The sequence below is a fragment of the Neovison vison genome, chromosome 8 (genome assembly GCF_020171115.1).
Source record: "Neovison vison isolate M4711 chromosome 8, ASM_NN_V1, whole genome shotgun sequence".
Taxonomy (NCBI): Eukaryota; Metazoa; Chordata; class Mammalia; order Carnivora; family Mustelidae; genus Neogale; species Neogale vison.
Window position 1 is genome coordinate 120,872,773 of NC_058098.1, and position 17,561 is coordinate 120,890,333.

A 17,561-nucleotide genomic window follows, 5' to 3' on the forward strand; every position below is an offset into this window, starting at 1 on the left:
ATCAGTGAAACTAAGGTCAGTTAACTAGGTAACTGATAACTAGGTAAACTAGGTCAGTTGATAGAGCAATCATGGATGAATCTAATTTGCCCAACCAGAGATAAGTAAGAAGGAGACAAACCATAAGAGACTTGTAACCATAGGAAACAAACTGAGGGTTGCTGGAGGAGAATTGGGTGGGGGATAGGATAACTGGGGGATGGGCCTCAAGGAGGGCACGTGGTATCATGAGCACTGGGTGTTATCTATAACTGATGTGTCACTGACCTCCACCTCTGAAACTAATAATATGTTAATTAATTGAATTAAAATAAAATAAAATAGAATTTGTAGAAAAATATAAAAAAAGAAGGTAAGTCACCTTCATCTATTATCCCTATATGCATGTATGTATCTATCGATCTATTTTTATCTATCACCCATGTGCTCATCCAGTCGGTGTCTACAGTTTGCCAAGCTCTTTGCCTCTGCTCCTGATAGAGATTCTGCTCTGGTTTGCTTTTATCACAGGTCTAAGATAGTCCCAATCTGAAAGGTTCTTCTTAAATGCTTGTTGCGTGATTGTTTTGTATATGTGGGCAATATCCCTGGGTCTGATGATCCATCAAAACTAACAGGAATATTTGGTTGGGAAATAAGACTTTTCAGTTTTAGCAAAGACATGGTATGTCTATTAGATTGATAGGGCTTCTTTTTGGAGACCATATAGGAAGCATTCCCTCCCAGCAGCTGGTGACCACATTACCCCCAGACCGGAACAGCCTGCAAGGTTGCAGACCTCACTCTGTTCCCATTTTCTCACCAAGGAAAGTTGTGTGGTGTCTTTCCATAGTACTTTGTATTTCTGATGTCACATTTATTAGTGTGACTTATCTTAGTTATTTGTGGCCCAGAATCATCATGGTTCTGAGACTGTAAGCTCTTAGAGGTCAAGGAATCCACATTTTGTTCCCTTTTGCATTTCTAGTGATTAAGCCAGTGTTTTGTACTCAGTTGATTTCTTGATAAATACATACTAGATGAAATTGCAGCATTTGCCAAACAATCCAGGGGCAAACTAGGAGTTTACTCGGGTCTCTCAGTTCCCAGCCCAGAGCCCCTGAGGATCTCTGTTTTAGTAAAGGGTAGGGATGTTCTCACCAGCCCTCTTATTCCTAAAGTCATGGCAGTTGGTTTCAGAAAAAGACAGAGGGCTAAGGGGAAAACAGTTTCTGTGTTGGACATACTTTGGTTTAAAATTAAAAGCTATGACATTAACTACTTTGGGCAGGCTTATTTTTTCTTTATGTAATCTAAAAAAGCATATTCAGCAGACGTGAGTGAGCTGAGGAATTTTTGTTTTGACAGCTTTGGGACATCTGAGATATTTTATATGGAGCATTTCTAAGCAGTCCAGAAAGACATGTGTCCAAAACATATGCAGGAAAAAGACTGATCAAGAGTGAGAAAAATGAGAGGAAATCCTTTTAAAATGAAATGTTTTGTCAAAGCAACCTCATATGCAAATATATGCCAGGAGAGACCTCAGATTAATAGAACTTTACCCAGTCCTTTTGAGTAGATGCCTAGAATAATTTGGTTGGTTAGAAATCGTGATCTGTCAGGGTCCACAGTGGTCAAATACCCTCATCTTAAGATAAGGAAACTTGGCCCAGAGAGGTCAGCGATCTGCCCAGAGCTGGTGGCAAAGTTGAGAGTCAAACCCAGGTCATCTGCACGGAAGAGCCCACATCTAACCCACCACACAGATGCTTGGGCGATGGTTCAGATATATTCTTAGAACTTGGGCTGCAAAACATTTCCTCACATGTCACTCCTATCTATGGCTTTATGCATGTCATCCCTTTAAGTCCTCAGGTATCCATCAATCCAGCGGGTTCCTGATGTCCAAAGTGTTGCATCAGTTTGGGGTTGGTACCATCCTGCGGTGGAAGGACCCGCTGGTAACTAGCCTGGTCTAGTTAGCTCACGATCATATGAAGAGCATCTTAAAAACAAGATCTGGGGTCCAGGCACAATAGGACTAGGTTTGGGAACCCAGGTCTTCTGAATAGTGACCTCCTTGTTGCTTATTTAAATGTCATCTCTAACATTCAGGCAAGTCGTCTGCCAGCCTCTGTCTGAAAGCCAAGAGCAGCACGGTGGGCAAGGAGCTCAGTTGGGGTCTGAGATGCAGAATCCGCTTCCAGCTCCAGGGCCTGTGTGTTTCACTACCTTCAGCCAATAAATAAATCACTCCCTGGTTCTGTTTGTTATCTGAAAAATGGAAATGGTCATGATTCTTAACCGACCGAATCACTGTAAGGACTGACCCTGAGGAGAGATTTCTGTGCCAAAACAGAGCATTTCACTAACACCTTCTGAACTGCAGTGAGACCCATTTCTTTCTTTCTTTTTCTTTCTTTCTTTCTTTCTTTCTTTCTTTCTTTCTTTCTTTCTTTCTTTCAAGGTTTTATTTATTTATTTGACAGGCAGAGATCATAAGTAGGCAGAGAGGCAGGCAGGGGGTGGGGTGGGGGCAGGCTCCCTCCTGAGCAGAGAACCTGATGCAGAGCTTGATCCCAGGACCCTGGGGTCATGACCTGAGCCGAAGGCAGAGGCTTTAACCCACTGAGCCACCCAGGCACCCCCGGAGTGAGACCCATTTCAGTGAGAGGCCGGTGGTAGCCTGCATTTTGGTGACCTGGCTCTACTTTGCTAGAAAGTTTTTCCAGAAAACTCTTTAAATCCCTAGTTTTGCCCTCTGGAACCTGAAAGCACTTTAGTTTAACCATGATACTCTCTGTGCTGGGATTTAATGCTATGTAACCCAACTTCAAAATTCATACAATGACATGAAAATCCACACTCCTAGTTCCCCCACCTGCCTGGAATAACCTTACTCCTTCATCCGTTCTTAACACATTCGCTAGTATAAACCTATACCATGTCAAAATCTTCTCATCATTCAAGCTGCAGCCCTAAAATAGCCTCCTCTGTGAGCCTCTAGTCCTCCCAGGCAGAAAGTCTCTCTTGTTCTGCGTCCCCATGTCTCCACCATGTCTGCCAGCTGTGAGAGTTAGGTGGGAGAAGTCTGTCTCATCTCCCAGGACTGGGAGTCCCCAGAGGGCACAGGGTCCAGGCTACAGCAGCCTGGTATCTGTGTTTCGAGATTGGTATCAGGGAAGAACCCCATGGTTGGTAACCTCCAACACCCAGCAGGTCCTCACTATTAGAGACCAGAAGAGTAAGTGGAGAGGATCATTTCGCATGTTCTGAGGTTGAGAGCCCCCATGACCATAAGCCTTTTCTGGTTATCATGGATGCCACATTGCTCAGGCTCTCCTCCAACCTTCTGCTTTTATGGATGTCAGTGCTGAGCAGTGGACAAACTGCCAAAATTTTCACCATGTTCTGTGGGGTCTGAGACTCCATGTTCTACATGAACACTTCATGGAAATCACAGGCAAAGAACTCGACTGGAAATCCAATCTTGGTTCTGGTCTCAGCTCTCTTACTTCTCCAGACCCCTTACTTCTCAGCTCTGCTATTTTGGCCAAGTCACATCACCCTCCTGAGCCTTGGTTTTCACATCTGTAAACTGAGGAGGCTGGGCTGGTTAACTTCAGAACACCTGGGATTTTAATTATTTTTAGTTTTCTGTTCTGGGATGAAGAGCCGAGACCCATTTCTTCAATCCACAACATTGCTTTTGCCACAGATAAGAGAAATGAGAATCAAGCTTTCTGTGCCTATCTCCCACCACCCCGGGCATGCTTGCACACACACCCTCTTTGAGCCTCTTTTGTGGCTGTGTTTATATAATTGATTGATTGAAGGAGACTTGGCCCTTCTTTGCTGAAGCTTGATTATAAGTGAACTAAACAGATGTCTTGAATTGGGTGATTGGTTCCCAGATGCATTCTAGGGAGCGAACTGGTGGGAAGGAAGTGAATGATTTCAGTTCTGGAGCCCCATGACAAATGAGTAGTGGTTGTGGGTGGGGGAGCAGGCAGTGGCTAGGTTTGGTACTTAGTCTTATGATGAAGTAAGTGACCAGATGTTGGTGGCAGCTGGAAGATTAATATCAAAGGTAACTGGTGGGCCAAGTGCCCCTTTAGGAGATAAACCAGCAAGGGGGAGGAGGAGCCCCTCATCATCCAAGCCTGGGCTATAAGTCAGGACTCTTGGGGTTCTGCTGACCAGCTGCTGGAGCCAAGTTAGAGAGCTTGTTTTGGCCATCTGCCCAAAAAGGGAAATTGGTCTTAAAATGGTAGATATGGAAGAGACCTGAGGATCATTTCATTCCCCCACTTCATATTTCAGATGAGGACACCGAGGCCTTGGAAGTTTAAATGATCTGCCTAAAGTCGCAGCACAGAGCCAGGGTCTAGAATACAGCTCTTCTTACTTAAGGTCTAGTGTGACTTCACTTCCAAAGGAAAGTTAGATCATCAGGGCAAAAGGCAAGGATGCCCACTTTCGCCACTGTTGTTCAACATAGTACTAGAAGTCCCAGCAACAGACATCAGACAACAAAAAGAAATAAAATGTATTCAAATTGGCAGCAAAGAAGTCAAACTCTCTCTTTGCAGATGACATGATGCTTTATGTGGAAAACCCAGGGTACCTGAGTGACTCAGTTGGTTAAGCAATGGCCTTTGGCTCAAGTCATGATCCTAAAGCCCCAGAATCGGATCCTGCATCAGACTCCCTGCTCAGCAGAGAGTCTTCTTCTCCCTCTGACCCAACCCCTCTCATGCTTTGTCTCTCTCATCCTCTCTCTTGCTCTCAAATAAATAAATAAAATCTTTAAAAAAAAGAAAACTCCCAAAATTCCACCCCTAAATCACTAGAACTCATACAGCAATTCAGTAATGAGATAGGATACAAAATCAGAGCACAGAAATCAGTTGCTTTCCTATACACTAACAATGTAACTGTCGAAAGAGAAATTAGTGAATTGATTCCATTTACAATAGCACCAAAAACTGTAAGATAATTTGGAATAAACCTAACCAAAGAGATGAAGGAATAATACTATAGAAACTACAGAACACTTATGAAGGAAATTGAAGAAGACACAAAAAGATGGAAAAACATTCCATGCTCTTGGATCAGAAGAATAAACACATTAAATATAAAACATTAAAATGTCTATGTTGCCCAGTGCAGTCTATACTTTCAATACCATCCCGATCAAAATACCAATGGCATTTTTCAAAGTGCTGGAACAAAAATCCTAAAATTTGTATGGAACCAGAAAGACCCTGAATCGCCAAGGAAAGTTAAAAAAGAAAAACAAAGCTGGGGGCATCACATTGCCTGATTTCAAGCCAGATTACAAAGCTGTGATCACCAAGACAGCATGGTACTGGCACAAAAACAGACAGATCAATGGAACAGAACGGAGAGCCCAGATATGGACCCGCAACTCTATGGTCAACTAATCTTTGACAAAGCAGGAAAAAATATCCAGTGGAAAAAAGACAGTCTCTTAAATAAATGATGCTGGAAAAATTAGACAGCTATATACAGAAGAATGAAGCGACCATTCACTTACACTATACACAAAGATAAACTCTAAATGGATGAGAGACCTCAGTGTGAGACAAGAATCCGTCAAAATCCTAGAGAACATAGGCAGTAACCTCTTCGACATTGGCCACAGCAACTTCTTTCAAGACATGTCTCTTAAGGCAAAGGAAACAAAAGTGAAAATGAACTTTTCAGACTTTATCAAGATAAAAAAGGTTCTGCACAACAAAGGAAACACTGGACAAACAAAGAGGCAACCCATGGAGCAAGAGAAGAAAGATATATGCAAATGACACTGCAAAGGGCTGATTATCCAAGATCTATAAAGAACTTCTGAAACTCAGCACCCCCCCAAAAAAAACCAGATAAGTCAAAAAATGCCCAGAAGACATGAACAGACACTTCTCTCAAAGAACACATACAAATGTCTAATAGACACATGAAAAAGTGTTCATCATCATTGGCCATCAGGGAAATTCAAATCAAAACCACACTGCAATACCACCTTATGCAAGTTAGAAGGGCAAAAATTGACAAGGCAAGAAAAAACAAATGTGGAGAAGCTGTGGAGAAAGGGGAACCCTCTTATGCTGTTGGTAGGAACGCAAGGTGGTGCAGCCACTTTGGAAAACAGTGTGGAGGTTCCTCAAAAAAATTAGAAATATAGCTACCCTATGACCCAGCAATTACAACCGTGGGTATTTAGCCCAAGGTTTCATATGTAGTGAAAAGGGCCACATGCACCCCAATGTTCACAGCAGCAATGTCCACAGTAGCCACAATGTGGCAAGAGCTGAGATGCCCTTCAACAGACGAATAGATAAAGAAGATGTGGCCCACATACACAATGGAATATTACGCAGCCATCAGAAAGGATGAATACCTACCATTTGCATTAACATGGATGGGACTGGACGGGATTATCCTGAGTGAAATAAGTCAATCAGAGAAAGTCGATTATCATATGGGTTCACTTATTTGTGGAACATAAGGAATAGCATGGAGGCCATTAGGAGAAGGAAGGGAAAAATAAACTGGGGAGGATCAGAGGAGAAAACAAGCCATGAGAGACTGTGGACTCCAGGAAACAAACTGAGGGTTTTAGAGGGGAGTAGGGGGGCATCAGTTAGCCCAGTGATGGGTATTAAGAAGGGCACACTACATCAAAAACTAATGATGTATGAGATGTATGGATGAGAGACCTCAGTGTGAGACAAGAATCCGTCAAAATCCTAGAGAACATAGGCAGTAACCTCTTCGACATTGGCCACAGCATCTTCTTTCAAGACATGTCTCTTAAGGCAAAGGAAACAAAAGTGAAAATGAACTTTTCAGACTTCATCAAGATAAAAAAGGTTCTGCACAGCAAAGGAAACACTGGACAAACAAAGAGGCAAACTAATGATGTATGGTGACTATCAGAAAATAATAATAATAATAATAATAATAATAATAATAAACAAAAATTGAGTAAGGAGTTTCCACAGGGTTAGACCCAGTTCAAGCTTCCTGCCTTCAGTACTGGACATGTACCTGTTCATCTCCCCTCTGCCATGGCTGACCCCTGAGTCCACCTGAGGAGCAGGAGTACAGACTGCTAAATTTAATAATAAATGTAGGCCAGTCACTGCCATACTGGGAGCTTGATATGCATACTGCATTTAATCCTTCTCACATTCCCCTTTAGGTGGTCTCTGCTTTGATCCCCATTTTACAGATGCAAGAATTGAGGCACAGAGGGAGTAAATAATTTGCCCCCAGGTATAGAGCAAGTAAGGTGAAAGAGCCAAGATTTCACCTTGGTCAGCCTGGTCCTGTGCAGCATCTGTGTGCCTGCATGTTCCCCAGCCAGCATGGTGCGCCCTGAGGTTTTGATGTCAAACAGAGCAATATAGAAAGATGCCTGTTCTAGTCAGTGTCTCCCTGGGTTCTCCAAGGTGAAGTCAGTCCGGCTCATTCCAAGGCTCCCAGTGGCAAATATGAGGCACAGCTAGGCCACAGTGGAAAGACATGCATGTAGGGTCCTTCCTAATTAAGAAAGCACGCCTACACTCATTCCCTTATTTGATCATCACTGCAGGTATGATTATGTTTATGAGCATCATTATCGTGATAAAGCTCTCATTTCATGCACAAGGAAACCAAGACTCAGGTGGTTAAATGAATTGCCTAAAAGCTTAAGGCTGATGAGCCCAGAGTTTGGAGATTTCCAAGAATTCTCTAGTGGTCTTCTCCTTTCACTCCTAGGACCCAGTCTTTCCTTCCTTTGTTCTTATCATAGCTTCTGGCCTCTGCACAGACCTACTCTCCAGGAGGGAGCTTCCAGCAACCATCAAAAAGCAGCTTGTTGGCAGGAGAGTACATCTAGGATGAGAGAAGCCAGAAAGACTGACCAGAAGCGATTTGAGCCTTCAAATCATTGGAAGATATTTGAAACCTAGCCATGTATGCTTTTGCTTACTTATTCCAGACAAACAAGAGTCAAAATTTTTGAGAATTTTTCCTTATTATTGAAGGAATTATTTTGGTTTTTTCTTGTTGTTGCTGTTAGAGCTGAGAATAATAATAATAAATACCACACAGAAACCACATTTTACTACCAGTTTTGCACTTTCATTTGTACTAGCTCTGGACCTCAGTTTCTTTGTGTCACATGGTCTCAACAGTCCCTCATCACCCAAAGGTCAATGACTGAGAAGCTCTGGAGAAGTCCTTGAGAAAAGGAGATGACTCCACCTTGTGCCTCAAGATTGGTGGCATCCATGGGAGTTCCCTTGAGCTGGGTACGCTTCTTAAGGACTGCCAATGTTTTGAGAATGTTGGTTTCTGGAGCTCTCTATATGGACCGAAGCTTCAAACATGAAGCTCTATTATATGACATCTAAAAGCCACTTGTAAGAGAATTATCACATGTGCACGATGCTTCACGTGGTTCTTTGTTCAATACACAAATCAGACACATCAGGACTCTGCCGGCATTGGTATATGCCATCCTTGAAGCCATCTATCTAGCCTCGGCTTAACTGTGCCAGTAAGCCAAACCTGAGGAACTGAGGGCTGGTGGTTCAGTAAATCTGATGTTCATCCTGGCCCAAGCCCAGTGCTGCCCAGAGAGGATGGCATTTGAAAAGACCTCCATAGCCAGGAAAAGTGCCCTCCACACTGTGTGGGAAGGACTCCCCCGACAGCTGCATGACCCTGGGGTAGTCTTTTCCCTTGTCTGGGTGTTGGTTTTTTTACCTGTCCAGTGGGAGAAGAAGTTGACCTCAAATGTTGTTTCAAGTTCTAGTAGACTTTATCTCTGTGAATATCACCTAGGCATGGACATGCCAACCTTCACATGGGACAACGTAATACCAAGCAAATGGTCATCTGCCATCAGGTAAAATGGCTCACATAAATACAATTTCTCATAGTAAACAAGCAACTGTATTCAGAAAATTGTGCAAATTCTGAATCCACTAAAGAGTGTTGGGAATTTCTCCATTCCAAGCACATGCATCACTTCATTGAGTCCTTCTAGCAGTGCTGGGAAGTTAGTCTGATCACTGAGATGGCCGATGCTCAGAGAGAGGGACAGAGTGTCCTGTACTACACATCTGGCAGGTGGTATAATTGGAGTCAAATTTCAGGTCTTGTGCTCTGTCCCTGAGAAACAATTCTGGTGATATTAAGGTCACTTAATGAATAAGACCTATGGGCATAGATACATTGGAGAAGCTTGTAGGACCGGGTGGGACCAAAGACACCAACATTCAATAAGTGAGGAATGTCAGGTCCAACATCAAGGCCATCTGCATCCTGGTAGTCAAACAGGAAAATAACCCCAAGACAAAATCACAATCATGTTGCCATATTTTAAACTAGCAGCCAACCTGGTGATTCTGTTCTCAGATGAAGATTTGATGGCTGAGTATCCAGTTGGGTAAACTCTCTTGTGGGCCCTTGATAGCCATAGAAACCTTTCCCATCCCACCCTCAGTTCCCTCAACTGTAGCCCTATCCAAGAAGCAGCAGATATTCTAGAAGATGTTAGGAAGCCTAGATGGGAACTCGGAGCCCCAGCCCTTATTGCACATGTAACCTTGGCTTCCTGAGTCAACATACCCATGGGGATTAAGGAATGGCTCTTAGAAATATGGAGCACTGGGTGTGGTGCAAAAATAATGAATACTGTTATACTGAAAAAAAAAAAAAGAAGAAATATGAACTTTGACTCAGTCCTCACTCAGGGTATCCCAGTTCTGACTCGTTCAAGGGTAGCTCAAATTCTCCAGCTCCTGTCCTGCCTCTAGCTTGGCCCTGCTTGTCTCGCCATGGGTCCAGTTCCTGACCTGCCTCACAAGAGGTCTTGAACCTTGCTGGTGTCTGGTGCTCTGAATGAGGGCAGCTATTTCTGCTGCTTTTTTAGTGAACAGTTCCCTGTTTGTGAGGTACTGACATCAAAGTATCAGGGTCCCAGGAAGGAAGCAGGTCAGCAAAAGCCCACACAGTCTCTTCATATCTAACTCAGCTATAACTTCACTGCTCTAAGCCCAGGGTCTTCATCTGTTAAGTGAGGGTAAGAACCCTGCCTTCTTCATAAGGATCAAATAAGATAACAGTGTAAGGGGACTGACATACTGTGTCTGAACACAGCAAGCCCTCAGTAAATATTGTAAATTATGAAAATACTTCCTATGGGCCTTCGTGGGGGTCCTCCTCTCAGGGCTTCTCTATGAACACTTACCCAGTGCTGCCAGAGCCAAGTATTGAGGCATCTGACCCCAGGCTTGATTTCTGCAACACTCATAAGAGTAAAAATGAAGGGTGAAGCAAAGTAGGATTGATAAATATGGCATTCTTCTCTCTTTTATGACTTTACTTTTTACTCTGCAATATTTGTTTCTAAACCTCATGGTGGGCCAGGGGGTTCCTGTGGACCTGACCCAGGACAGCGGCTCTTAAGGATTCTGGAAACCAGCCTTGTAAAGAAAGTCTTAAAAAAGTAGAGGCTGCTGGTCCCCTCACTTGAAATTGACTTGAGGTGACCGAGGAAATTAGTGGGTGGTCTCTGGGTTTCCAGGGTCAGGATCAAGGAGGCACAAAAGGCCTTGATCAAAGTTTTTTGGAGCCTGAGGTGAGTCTGGGTCAGTCTACAAAGGAGGACTGTTGGATTTTCTAACCCCACTCAAGGGAAGATCTGAGTGTCCAAAGGACATCATGTCTCCCTGTCACCTTTATGTGGTATTGTCGATGGTGCCTAGAACTTTCATGAGATGTCCTTCATGCAGCTCAGCCTGGGAAGACCCCCCCTCCATCTCTGCTGATTAGCCAGGGAGGCTTCCTTAGCACAGGCCTTGGCATGAGTGCTTAGGTAGTCTTACACATTCCTAGAGGCTAATCGTCCCCCCTCAGTCTCAGTCATTGCCAACTGCTCTGCAGCCAAGGGCATTGGATAAGGGAACTGGGCATCTCTCTGGGCAGGGCCACCATGGAGTTTTCTGATCTGTTTCTGTAACATTCTTCTGAATGGATGCCTTTTATACTAGAACAGTGCCTTAAAGCTAACTGTTAATGAATTCCAGTTTTTGAAATGTGACTCATACCCTGGAAGGTTTTAGAATACAGGTACAAGCTGATAAAAATTTATGAACACCCACACACACATTCACATCCACACTTAATCACCCAGGAACAGTCTTACCTGAGCTTTTCTTCTTAGTTCTTTGAGGATCTTGAGGTAAACTGAGTCCCCATTGAGTGTGATACACTTTCAGCCTCATTTCATGGGGAATCTGCTTCTAGGGGTGACAACAAGGCCCTATTCAGAGGTAGGCAGAGTGAGAAGGACTGATAGTCTATAGGTTTGGTTGTATTGGCCCTGTAGAATCACTGACCTTCAGAGACAGAGGGCATGATAGAAGGCATATACTCTATGGGGCGCCTGGGTGGCTCAGTCAGTTAAGCATCTGCTTTTGTCTCAGGTCATGATTTCAGGGTCCTGGGATCCTGGGATTGAGCCCCACAGGACGTTCTCTGCTCAGCAGGGGGTCTGCTTCTCTCTCACACACACACTCTCTCTTTCAAATAAATAAAATCTTCTTTAAAAAGTTAATGGGCCCCATTTCTTTCATTTTTTTTTTAAAGATTTTATTTATTTATTTGACAGAGACAGATCACAAGTAGGCAGAGAGGCAGGCAGAGAGAGAGAGGAGGAAGCAGGCTCCCTGCCGAGCAGAGAGCCCGATGCGGGACTCGATCCCAGGACCCTGAGATCATGACCTGAGCCGAAGGCAGCGGCTTAACCCACTGAGCCACCCAGGCGCCCCCTTTCATTTTTTTTAAATGCAGAAAACTAGGCATTGAGTGGCGAGCAGACCTGCTGGGGTCTCTCAGCTGTTATGGTGCAAGCCCAAGTCTAGAACTATCCTCACTATTCTACCAAGACCTTTCCCTCCACAGCCCTTGATACCCCTCTCAGCAGGAGAGCTGTTTCCAGAAGATTCCATTATCTTATCTTTCTTTCATGGTGAAATAATAAGAAAGTGAGTAGCAATGATCAGCAGGTTCTAGGAAGTATGGTTTTTTCTCATTATTGTTTTTCTCGTTGTTTTTCATTGCTCATTCAACTATGTGATCAGCAGGTTCTGGAAAGTATGTCCTTTTCTCATTGCTGTTTTTCAGTGGTTATATTCTCCTGGGTCCTAATAGGTAAAGTAAGGTTGAGATCTCTGGATTTTTTTTTTTTTTTTGAAGGTCATGGTCACTTTGCCAAATAAGCCTGACAGGAAGTTTAGATCTCTTCTCTTAGGGTAGAGGATGAGCCATTGCAGATATAAAGAGACTATAGACTTTGGGTCTAATCATAACCAAAATAAAACATTTCACAGGTATCTCATATATTATTTAATTTACTCGGTTGGCTCTGGATTGAGATTTTGAAACTGTGGAGTTGTGATGAAAAAATGCCTGGATCTTCATCATTATCCAGCCTTGGGTCACATTCTGGTTCTGCCTGAGGCTGATCCTTTGATCTGTGGGCGAACTTTCTGAGCCTCTATTTCCTCATCTGTAGGGAGAGGACATCATCTACATTTCCTTGTTCTTCTGTGGCTTCAATGTAGTGACATAAGAACACCTCGCAGTCTCTGGCAGAGAGCTAGGACTCAGTGAATGTAATCCACACTCTTTCCCTTGGGTATGGACTGCATTGTTTAAGGCTGAATCCTTCCCTGACACCCTGGATCCCAGTCCTGTCTAGAAAACAGACTCAGCCATCCCTAACCTTTAAGGACTGGGTCAGAGGAGGGTTAAGGAAGAAGATGCAAGAATCATCTTAGGTCTCCAACCTCAGAAGAGACCCCAGAAACATGTTCCTTAACCCAGTGTTTTCAGAGGTGATGAGTCCTAGGTCTTCTTGCTTGAAAGGCAGTGGGGCTAGTGCAGAAGAAAGAAACCTGTCTTGATAGTTTAGGAGGAATTAAATTGGAATGTAGGAAAGCCCAATTCAGTCTGACCCACAATGAACAGTAAAGTTAACCCCCTTTCTATTTAAAGCCAAAGAGTGTGGCTTTGACAGCTCAAGGAAGACTGCCTCGGAGCCAGAATTTCAAAATGAACCAGTTTGATAATTGGAACATGTGCCTAGCTTGTGTCACTAGGCAGGGTTTGGTCCAAACAACAGCCAGTTCTCCAACTGTTCAGAGTCAAAGATCCCAGGATGGATGATGCTTGATGCTGGGATTCTGTGGTCTGTTCTAATATGCCCCAGACAGTGTCTGACCTTGCATGCCACACCTCTGTCCCAAATAGAGATAAGATGACTTTAATTGGAGGAGAAAAATCAAGATAGAGGATGGGGCACAGAGGAGGAAGCTTTGGGAAAGTCGCCACTAATTGTCGGTGTGAGTTGGGGACAGCCAACACCTTTCTCTCCCGTCTTTTGACTTGATCATTAGCTAATATGGATGGCTTCTTCTGACCCTCTTCAGAAGAGCTGCCAAGGTTAGCAGCTACATTTTTCATTACGAGGATCACTGTTGTGCTACAAAGTACAAAATGTCGGGTCAGTTTTCTCCTTGCATTTTGCCGTCAAAACCAGGTGGCTGGCTGGCAAGTAAGTCTTGAAGAGAAAGGCAGCATGCTATTCGTGGACACCACCTCACAGACTTAGCAGCAGCTCAGTCCCCAGAGGAAGTTAGGAGGTCTTCAAAGCTGATAAAATATGTAGGCGGTACATGGCATGTCAAGTCAGACAAGGCTGGCGCTGCCCATTTCAGCTTGCCATTGTGAAGGTGAATTGTCTGCGTTGTGAAAGGGCGAGTAGTATTAACCTTAGCACAAGAAAGATGGCGGCTCGTGGAGAGCAGCTTGTAGATAAATCTCTACAGGCTGAGAAGCAGAAAGATGTTTAATAGAAACATAACTGAAGGATGTACCCCTGTCCCCAAACTTAGTTTGGCTCGTGTCAAAGGGAATTTGTTTACTCCCACTCTGGGGCAGCACTTAGCTGCCTGTGTGTGCCTAAGGGACCATCCAGGTACGACTGACCCCATTTCTCCTCTGTGTTGGGAAATTGTCAACAGCAGGCTCATCTTGGAGGTCAAGACAGCAGTGGCCCCAGAAGCAACCATTAAAATGCAGAATGGTAATTGGGAACTAGCACCCATTAGCACCACCCCATAGACTGATTTCTCAGATTCGCTGTAACCCTTCTGAGAACAAGGACTTAGGAATCATTAAAAAGTCAAATCAGGAAGGAGCTTTAGAAAACTCCTAGTCTGGGTCTCAATTTGCAGTCGAGGAACTTGAGGCCCAGAGAGGTTCAGTGTCTTGTTCAAGGGAACCAGCGCACTGATGGCAGAGCTGGAGATGTATTTTGCCGGTCACCTGGTCTAAACCCCTGTTTCGCAGCTGAGGACACCAAGTGCCACACGTGAGAAGAGACTGTCGGAGCCTGGACACCAGCCACAGTCCCATCTGCTAGTCCGGTGGTCTCTCCTCCCTATGACCTTCTCCCTTTCCTCCCCACCCCTGTGGCTTAGGCGAGGCCGTGAAGTAAAAGGTTGATGAATAATTCGCACTTTGGCACACATTTCCGTTGCTCTCAGGGCGCTCTGGGTGCCTACGGGGCACAGAGCACTTCAGCCACGTTAGGTAATGCCCACTGAGGAAGGGAAGAAGGAGGTGAGCGGATCTCAAAAGTTTGGCAAACATGGAAAGGTTTGGACACAAGAAGCCCAAGTCAAAGGTCATAAAAAGTCCCAGGGCATGGTGTCATCCTGCGTCCTCCCTCTCTTTCTCCTTACCTGTGGACCTTGCCCAACTGCCCCCCCCCCCAAACAAGGGAGAATGAGCCCATCTTGACTGTCCTAGCCTTGGCCTTCTTGTGCAGAGGGGGCCAAAGGGCAGATGGATGGCTGGCACCTGGGCTGTGAGTAAGACCTGAGTTCCCTTTGGCCTTCCTCTCAGGTAGAGTGGAACCTGCTAGAATCTCTCCTGAGTATCCACTGTAGGCGGGCTTGCGTGCAGGGACAGCGGATTATCCTCCTAGCTCACACAGCAGTCTCTCGAGGTAGGTGTTACCATCCGCAGTGTGCAGGTGAGGAAGTTGGAGGCTGCACAGGCTGATTTTTCTTGCCTGGAGTCAGCCCAGACTTAGAGGCAGACCTCTCCGGTTGCAAAGCCAGCATCTGGCCGTGTGGCCTCAGGCCCTCTCATGTCACCAGGCGACCTTAGAGGATGCAGAGCTTCTCCAGGTCCCACCTGTTACCTCTTTCATCTGCCTTCTCTGAAGGTACCTCCATTAACCTGAATTATACAAGGAACTCCTTTCTCTCTCTCTCCCCCTCTCCCACTCTCTCTCTCTCTCTCTCTCTCTCTCTCTCTCGGTCCCCTTTCTAGCCTTACGGAGCCAAGCCAGCTGTGAACCTGACCGCCGGCTGCCCCGGGATAGAGTGAGGGCTGTGGATGAGATGAAGGCCGCCTTCCTGGAGTGGAGGGTTGGGGCTAGAAGGTCTCCCTGGGGACATAGTTCCCCCCCTGACTGCTGGCTGTCCTTGCAGGTCTGGAGTGCAGCTTCGATTTTCCCTGTGAGCTGGAGTACTCCCCACCCCTTCACGACCTTGGCAACCAGAGCTGGTCCTGGCGCCGCGTCCCCTCTGAGGAGGCCTCCCAGATGGACCTGTTGGACGGGCCCGACACCGAGCACTCCAAGGAGATGCCCCGAGGTAAGGGTACAGGCTGCCCCGGAGTGTCCCGGCCAGGACAGGACAGGGCTGGAATGTCCATTCCTGTTGGTAGGTTTGAGGTTTCCTTGGCTCTGTTTTCACCTGTTCCCTTTGAAACCTGCTTTTTAAATGTTTTAATATGATACATTTTATTATGTATTACTTATTTATATATATTTTATTGTGTTATGTTAGTCATGGTGCCTCTGCCTTCCAATGCAAAGATCAAGGCGACCCTTTACTCTTTCATCAAGAGAAGGGAATGGGATTTTATAGCTCTCTTTCACACAGATGTAGGAGGAAGGGTTGTTCTGTTTGTCCATGGGGAATAGAGTTGCCATGTAAAATACAGGGCACCCAGTTGAGTTTGAGTTTCTGGTGAATGATCAATGGTTTCTTAGTATATCTCATGCAATCGTTGGAGACTTTTACACTTTAAAAGTTAATTATATTTAAAAATTCAAATGTAATTGAGGGTCCAGTGTTTTTACTTGCTAAATATGGCCTCTCTAATTTGGAAGGTATGGTATAAGTGGGTTAAATGTTAGTTTCAAAACCATTAAATGAATATTCAGGCTGCATCCTAGCTTTGCAAGGTGTTTTCAGTAGTCCTGAGCTATTGATGAGCATCATTTTCTGAACTATTAGGGACTGGAGGAGGTAGTACTGGATTGTGGGTACTTGTGAAGTATTTGCTGAGGTTTTAGACATAGAAATGGAGGCATCAAGTCCTAGTTCTGCCTTCAGGCCTGACCGTGGCAAATCTTAGAACTCCACATTCCTTGGACCTGGGAAACTCTACTTATCCAGAATCAACAGCCTGTGTTTCTGATTCATAAGAAAAGATAACCCCTGGCACGGTGATGGACGTAAAGAACATTCAGCGTCATACTTTTGGTTTGCCAAGCCCTTCCGCCTACACTGTCTCATTGGATTCCAGTGTTGCAAGAGAGGCAGGCCAGATGAGATGGCAGGGGGCTCAAAGAGGGGAAGCAACTTGCAAAAGATCACACAGATTGTCCGTGCCAGTCCAGGTCTGGATGTCTGCAGTGATGAGTGCTAGACGAGGACACTTTCTCCCACATTGTGTTTCTGTCTTTGCAGGAAAAGCTACAGCGAGAGCCTACCCTGGGCCCAGGTCTGGAGGGCAGTTATCTCAGGCTCATGCTACTGTGGCTCTAATAGGGACAGAGCTCAATTAAGTTCCAGGGGAGGTTGGAGGTGGTACAGAAATAGCTGATGCCCCCAGGCTTCTTTTCCTTTCTACATGTTCTCCCAGGCTCACCTTTTTTTCTGTTTTTATGACTCTTTTGAAATTGCTTGACCTTGATTTATATTTTAAGCTGCGTTCACCCGGATACCGATGTGTATTGCCTTGTGGGGGGCTGGCGGTTTGTGGAGGTGAGAGGCTCTTAGCCCTGTGGTCCGTCTGAATCTTCTGGAGAACTTACACAGAGTACTGCCTAGACCCCACAGCCTAAGATTCCGACTCGAAGGATCTGGGGTGGGACCTGGTAATCTGTATATTTTTAAATTTTATTATAAAATCTAACGTGTGCAGCAAAGTAGAACATGTATGCATGGATCTACAGTTACAATGAAATTCACACTTGTGCTCTGAACACCAAGTGTAAGAACCTGAATGAGGTCAGTCCATTTACAGCCTCTTCTGTCACCCGCCCAGACCCAGAATCTTTCCCTTCCCTCAAACGTGACCCACTATCCTATTTTGTGTTCATTGTTCATTTGCTTTTCCTTGCAGCCTTACCACTTCTGCCCCAAATGTCTCGATTGGGTTTGTAACCTATTACATAAATGAGATAATGCTGTTGT

At 44.9% G+C, this 17,561-nt stretch overlaps 1 protein-coding gene across 1 annotated transcript in view; it reads left to right on the forward strand.

Moving 5' to 3' along the window:
* ALK (ALK receptor tyrosine kinase) overlaps nucleotides 1-17,561 on the forward strand; it is a 680,627-nt gene that overhangs the window by 196,165 nt on the left and 466,901 nt on the right. The window contains exon 3 of the mRNA XM_044261833.1: nucleotides 15,564-15,728. Within this exon, the coding sequence (XP_044117768.1) occupies nucleotides 15,564-15,728 (165 nt within the window). The remainder of the gene's footprint in view (nucleotides 1-15,563; nucleotides 15,729-17,561) is intronic.